This window comes from Gavialis gangeticus, unplaced genomic scaffold (assembly GCF_001723915.1).
Source record: "Gavialis gangeticus isolate Ggan-Ray unplaced genomic scaffold, GavGan_comp1, whole genome shotgun sequence".
In the NCBI taxonomy this organism is placed as follows: Eukaryota; Metazoa; Chordata; order Crocodylia; family Gavialidae; genus Gavialis; species Gavialis gangeticus.
The window spans coordinates 104343276-104350356 of record NW_017729024.1 but is presented as its reverse complement, the minus strand read 5'-3'; the positions used below and the strand labels follow the sequence as shown (position 1 = coordinate 104350356).

General features: G+C 41.8%; 1 protein-coding gene across 1 annotated transcript in view; it reads left to right on the top strand.

Moving 5' to 3' along the window:
• FXN (frataxin) overlaps nt 1–2860 on the top strand; it is a 21242-nt gene extending 18382 nt beyond the window's left edge. Inside the window, exon 5 of the mRNA XM_019517488.1 lies at nt 2498–2860. Within this exon, the coding sequence (XP_019373033.1) occupies nt 2498–2651 (154 nt within the window). The 3' untranslated portion in view covers nt 2652–2860. The remainder of the gene's footprint in view (nt 1–2497) is intronic.
• The last annotated feature ends 4221 nt before the right edge of the window (nt 2861–7081 follow it).

Below are 7081 nucleotides of genomic sequence, written 5' to 3'. Positions count from 1 at the left end.
ATGAGCTAAGAAGTTCCTGCGTAATGGATTTATGGAAAAAATTATAGTTTTAGTACTAGTTCTAATATGTTTCAAGAATGAAGAAAGGAACAGAACTGATATCTGCTGAAAGATCCCCGAAGCGATTTTTCATGCATGTGCTTGTGTGTATGTTGTTTATGAAGGTGTTTTGCCATTTTTGTTTTATTTTTGTAAAGGTTTTGCTTTTTTTCATTTGGCTTATGCCAATGTGGTAAATTTGTTTGTCTTGGAAGAAAATACCCCACATTTGTTTAGGTTTACAATTTCTCCTGAAACAACTTGTCTTGTCTAAGATATGGACATATTGCACATTTGACAGTGATGTCTGTATCTTCTATATGTGATGTGCTAGGGAATAAGGAATGAACACTACTGCCATTGTTGATCAGTATTTGAATGTTGTTGGGTTTGGTGGAGTAGCACAATAAATGTAAAATTGTTGAGTGGTTCAAGGCCATTTTAGCAACCAAACCACAAAGAAAAATGGGAAACTTCTGTTGAATCTCTTTGGCTCCTGACTGCCTTGCTTTGTTATGTGCAGTCAGGTGGACTAAGCTTGCATTTGTATAGCTGTACACAAGTAGAAAATTTAAGAGGAGGTGTGCCACTTGCAAACAGTGTCTCTTTTGTGCAGTCTATTGATGGCATGGGCAAAAGCCCAAAGTCCAAAAATAAATGAGGCTTAAATATTTGGTAGCTAACAAATGAATTAAATTTGGTAGCTTCCTTCTGTGAGAGATGAATTTATTATACAAAGTGTTGGCATGCATAGGTTGAGTTCAACAACATGCTTGCATTTATTTATTTTATTTAAATATTTATGCAGTATTTCAAAGTGTAAAGTTCAGTTAGTATTTATTAAATCATATAACAATTTTATATATTTATAGTAATATAAATTGATATTTACTAGGTAAAATTTGAAAACAACTCACAACATTTGTCTATATATATAGATAGTTTCTGTTTCTTAGGTATTTATTAAAATAGCCTATCTTACTCTAGTTTCCATTAAATATATGCCATTCTGGGCTTTTCTGGGCTTTGTCTCTTTGTCTTCCAAAATCTCACACATTAAAGTGTTGGATAGTTAAAGTTTACATTTAAATTTATACAAGTGAGAAACATGTCATAAAATAACTGGAACACCTAATTCTAGCCATTAGTTCATATACAGCAAATGAGATGTTTTTGTAAGTTCACAGTTCTTTTGATTTAACTTTACATGGGCTTTTATTTATACCCTGAAGATTATTCATTGCAATTCTGTAAATAAGGATGTTAATGTGTCAGGTTTTCTGTTAGTTTCTAAACACTGCAGATTACGTATACAGGACAGCCTGTTTTGTTACAGAGTATGCATACTTGAATCGCTTCTAGTCCCAAGGAGATTTGACCTAGAAATATAAGTTCAGAGATAAGAAAGTACTGAAGTCTTTCTTCTGTTTGTTCATTCTGTACAGATATTTTTACTCCTTTCTGTCTCCTCCTTTTCTCCAGCGAATGTTAACAAAAATGTATTTCAGGGTTGCAGGACAATTACTACTAATAAAGCAGTTTTGACTTAATTCTTACAGTGCCTTTCAGCTATTATTCCCATTTGAAAAGCAAGTAACTGAGTAACAGAGTAAACCAACCTCTAAAGCAGGGGTGGTCACCCTGTGGCATGGGTGCTAAGAGTGACATAGGCAACCTCTGTGTGTGGCACATGCCAAATTGGGGAGGGGCAGGCAGCACAGTGGTGGATAGGGCAGGGAACAGAAACCAGAGCAGCAACTTGGTCAGGGAGGACCAGACAGGGAGAAGAAAGCAGAGCAGCAGATCAGGTAAGGGAAAGAGATCAGCGGCACTTGAGGAGTGTGCAGTCCAATTTGTGGCAGATGTGCCAAAAAGGTTGGCCCCACAGCTCTAAAGCAACAACAGGAACAGTGAGCAGGGCTTGTAATTGAACTGAGGTCTGATTTACCCACCAAGCATCCAGTGATACTAGGAGCTCTCAAATATAGATCTCCTATGTGGTAGAGTATTTTTTTGTTAGCAATTTTGTCACTATTTAAGGCAGAGAAGATTATTTCTGTAGCAGTTCATCTTTGTATACTATTCACAGCTACAGTTTTAGAGGGAACTAATTAAGTCAGATGAGAGAGTTCTCAAGTCATGAACCAGATAGTATACTCAGGTACAACTAGTTCCCCTGCTGTTTGACAGGATTACTTGTGTTGCTTGAAATTACTTAGCTCAACTGAGTTCTTAATGAATTCCTCAAAGTCATGTGTAGGAATTAGTATTAGAATTGGGATTATAATTTGGTAGTTTCTGAGTACTAGCCCATACCTCTGTTTTACTACCACTTGTTTCAGCTGTTGTCACTTCCTGAACTTCAGTGTTTCAGATCCTTCGGTCATTGTTTTGGAAGTGTTCACATTTCAGAAATGTTTGATCTGTGCTTATAGTGTGCTTGTGTTCTGTTTCCTAGTGGACCCAAGCGCTATGACTGGACTGGAAGAAACTGGGTGTACACTCATGATGGAAAATCCCTTCATGAACTCCTGCAAATGGAAATCTCAACAGCATTAAAAACTAAATTAGACTTATCTCCTTTAGTGCATTCTGGAAAAGAAGATACTTGATCATTGTCTGCTTCAAGAAATCAAAAGACTTTGGTTGGTAGTCTCTCTCTGATTGATAGTTCCTGAGCTAATTCTTTGTTCCATTTTTTTGTCCTCCTTTTTTATTTTGGGTTTCTAGCTTCACAACATTGTGTAACAAAGTGAGAATAATATATTTTTGTTCTTAGCTCCTCATGTTTGAGTTTCCTCTGTGTAAATGTGTGAATTTATGTATACATTGTCTGGATTTATTTTTTCCCATCATTGCATTCCTAGCTAACAGCACAGTGTGGACTCTATTGGTGCTGAATCATGTTTTGATTAGTCAGTTGGGCTTGGCTGGTGATTTCTTATCAGCGCAGCAACTCTAAACAATGTACAGATGGGCTGCTGCTGTCAAAGAAAACCCTGATATTCCCACTGGGACAATTTGTGGTACTTTATTCAGAGCCCAAGAAGACTGGGATTAGTTGATGGCAATAGAGTCTTAAATGTAAATAAGAGTATTGCAACATGGTCCATTACATTCAGTTAGTCATGAAGGAAATAAGTAAGGGGGAAATACTTTTCCTGTGATACACGTACTAGAAATTTTCCTCAGAAAACATTGCAGGATTTACCCTCTGATCTTTATTTATGCTCTTTCATCCAATCTCTAGGTTCCTTTACCCCTTTCCAAGATGTGTTTTATACCTCTTTCCAGGCTGTTCTCTGTAGGTCTTGGTGATGCATGGAGCTAGAGAAGAAAGCTTTGATTGTGTATAAATTGTGTGTGTGTGTATTTATACACGCCATAGTAGAGAAAGTGGTTTTTAGTATTTTCCTCTTATTATGAGCTCCTTCACAGAATAAGGGAACAGGGCATGAATATGTTGACTTTTAAAATGGTAAATAAGCAAATTCAAGTTATTGTATTGACATAACACAAAAAAGCAAAAGGTCAAGTGTTGCATTGGTATACTATAAGCATACTACTTCTGTGGCTGAAATCACATTGCTTTTGGCTTAATGCATCTCAACACAAACAGTGCTTGTATCGATAGTATAATAATGCAAACTGTGTTGTCTTGGAACTGGGAAGGTGGAATCTTCTGACAGACTGAGAAGCAACGGACAAAATAAGTTATTTATGCAGTATTACACCAAATGACTTATAAAAAAATCATTTAGTAAGTAACATGCAAACCTGTAACACTAAAACTTGCCTCATTGTATCATTGCCATTAATGCTCTAGAAATGCTCAAGTTGCAGCAAGGGAAGTTTAGGTCAGATATTAGGAAGAACTTTCTCACTAGGAAGGTAGTAAAACACTAGAACAGATTATCCAGAGAGGTTGTGAACTCTCCATCCTTGGAGGTTTTTAAGACCTGGCTAGACAGCCTTGGCTGGGATGTTCTAGTTCAGGATGGTCCTCCTTTGAACAGGAGGTTGGACTAGATAGTTTCATAGTTTCTAGGGTTGGAAGGGACCTGAGAAGATCATCTAGTCCGACCCCCTGCCATGGCAGGAAAGAGTACTGGGGTCAAACGACCCCAGCAAGGTATTCATCTAACCTCTTCTTAAAAACCCCCAGGGTAGGAGCCTGTACAACCTCCCTTGGAAGTTGGTTCCAGACCCTAGCCGCCCTGACCATGAAATAGCGCCTTCTGATGTCTAACCTAAATCTACCCTCTGCTAGCTTGTGACCGTTGTTCCTGGTCACTGGCTGTGCTCGGGGGAACAGTGACTCCCCCAATGCCTTCTGATCCCCCCTGACCAGTTTGTAACAGGCCACAAGATCCCCCTCAGCCTTCTCTTGTGGAGGCTGAACAGGTTCAGGTCCCGTAGTCTCTCCTCATAGGGCCTGCCCTGCAGTCCCCTGATCATGCGAGTGACCTCCTTATGTCTCTTCCAACTCTAATTTTCTATGATTCTGTGATTCTAAACCCATAAGGAGCACAAAGCTGTGCTCTCATGCTTGAGAGAGAGACTAAACCAAACGTAAGTGTTAATGTTACATTAAAAGAGGCGTGGTGAATTATTTTGGAATGCAGCATTTTCTTACGTGTTGGATTGCACTGACTGTTCGTTCTTACATTTGGTTGATTTTGCTGGCTGACATTACTACTGGCATAATAATACAACATTTAAAAATACCAGTGAAATAAATAGTAGTATTCAAATAAATATTGATATAAATATAGGATCCTAGGAAAGTAGGTCTTGAACGTACTTTACAAGGACATCTAGTCCAGCCCCCTGCTCAGTGTCCTCCTTGCTTAATCAGAGCCAGTGTCTAACCTCCTCTTGAAAATTTCCAGGGATGGATATTCCACAATTTCTTTAGGTAGCTTGACCACCCTCACAGAAAGTTCGTCCTAATCCCCAACCTAAACTTCCCTTGCTGGTACTTGAGACCGTTGCTCCTAGTCCTGTCTCCTGCATACATAGACAAAAGTCCCCCTCTATCCTCCCTGTAATCACCCTTCACATATTTGAAGATTTATCAAATCCCCCCTCAGTCTTCTCTTCTCTAGACTAAATAACCCCAGTTCTTTCATCTTTTCCTAAGTTTTGCCTCCCGGGCCTTTAATGATTTTTGCTGCTCTGTGTTGGACTATTCAAACTGTCCACATCTATCTTGAAGTGTGGCCCCAAAGTAGACATAGTATGCTAGGTGAGGACTCAACAGCTCTGAATAGAGCAAAAGAATCACGTCCCTTGATTTGCAAGTGCCAATGGGTAATACAACCCAGTATGCTGTTGTTTTGGGGGTTTTTTTGCAACAAGATTACTGTTGGCTCATATTCAGCTTATGGTCTACTGTATCCCCCAGGTCTTTCTCTGCAGCACTGCAGCCTAGCAAGTCATTCCCCAGTCTGTAGTTGTGCACAAAATTTTTCTGTCTGCAAGTGTAGGACTTTGCAGTTCTCCTTTTTGAATCTTATCTGATTGACTGAAGACTAGTTCTCCAGTCTATCCAGGTCATTCTGGACCCTAGCCCTGCTCTCCAGAGTATCCGCGATTCCACTCAACATGGTGTCATATGCAGTTTTGCTAATTGTTCACTTGATCTTATCATCCATATCATTAATAAATGCAATGTGCAATACTTACAGGTGGTGTTGTGCAGCACTTGGGATTAAAATGGAATTGTTAGTGACTGCTTCCATCTGTTAATTAAATCTGAACTAGCATCTCGTTGGAACCAATTCTGAATTAATTATCCACACTGCATATATTTTAACCAATGGAAAAAGGATCCAGTTATCTAAAACCTGCTTCTCCACTAAATCATTTCTGAAATGCAGCACTTTAGGAGTGGACAGATGTACAAACCCAGCTGTGTCCCCTAGCTGGCATGCCGTGCCGTGCTCACAAGGTAGGGGGCACAACAGAGGACTGCTGAAATCTTTGGCTCTGCTCTCCCACCGCGGGGCAGTGGGGGCATAGAGGGAAATGGTGCTGGCTGTTAGAGATTGGCAGCCCCTTTTCTGCAGCACAGCCAGTGCTCTCTGGTGCACTCTTCTTCCTAGAGTGCCTCCTCCACCAGAATGGAGACGAGGCCCTGCACCTCTTCTAATTCTGGTGCTGGGGCAAAGGGCCATCCAGAGGGGTTGGAGGGAAATGGACCACTGTGGGATACTGAAGGAAAGAGCCCTCCCCTATTGCAAGTCACAGATTTATGCATATGTAACAGAAAGTGTTTCATTTGAAATGGTAGCTGTTTCCTCCAGTGTTAGTTTTGGAGCACTTCTGCCATTTTTGGAGTGCTTCAAATGCTGTCTGCCCGTTCTCTAAGCCTGAAATCTGCAACCTACAGCCTGTATGCTGAATTTGGTTCAGGGATCTAGAGGGCTTCAGTGGGGGGTGGGGAATTTGGTGGCCCTATGCCCCACCATGGCCAAGCAGCAGGGAGCTTTGTCTTTGGCAGTGGGTCCTAGTGCTGGCCTGCCTCACACCTGAACTGGGTAATTATGAGCTGCTGCTAAAAAACATTGTTGACCATTGCTCTAGGGGCAGGGGCAGGCAAAATATGGCCCACAGGCTGGATCTGGCCTGCCAAGCATTTTCATCAGGCCCGCGGAGCCCACCAACAAATTGTGCTCTGCCCAACTGTTCCACCCACGAGTGTGGGAGCAAGGCGCCCATGTGTACACCCACTCCCCCAAACATACCTTATTGCCTCGCTCCCACCCTCGTGGACAGAAGGGCCCCGCCTGGTCAGCATGCAGCTTCTGCAGGGGACCGCTGCTGCAGCCCCTAGGAACCTGCTCCACTTCCCTGTTCTCCTGTTGGCTCTGGGCAGCAGGTTAGGAAGCAGCGGGGGTGGGGTTGTAGCTGGGCAGGAGTGCAGAGCTTGGGGCTGGGGATGGTAGCAGCACAGAGCCACTGGCCAGGGGGGTGGCAACAGCATGCAGCTCAGCTGGGCAGCACATGGGTGTGAGAGAGGGTGAGGGGGTGTGTGGAT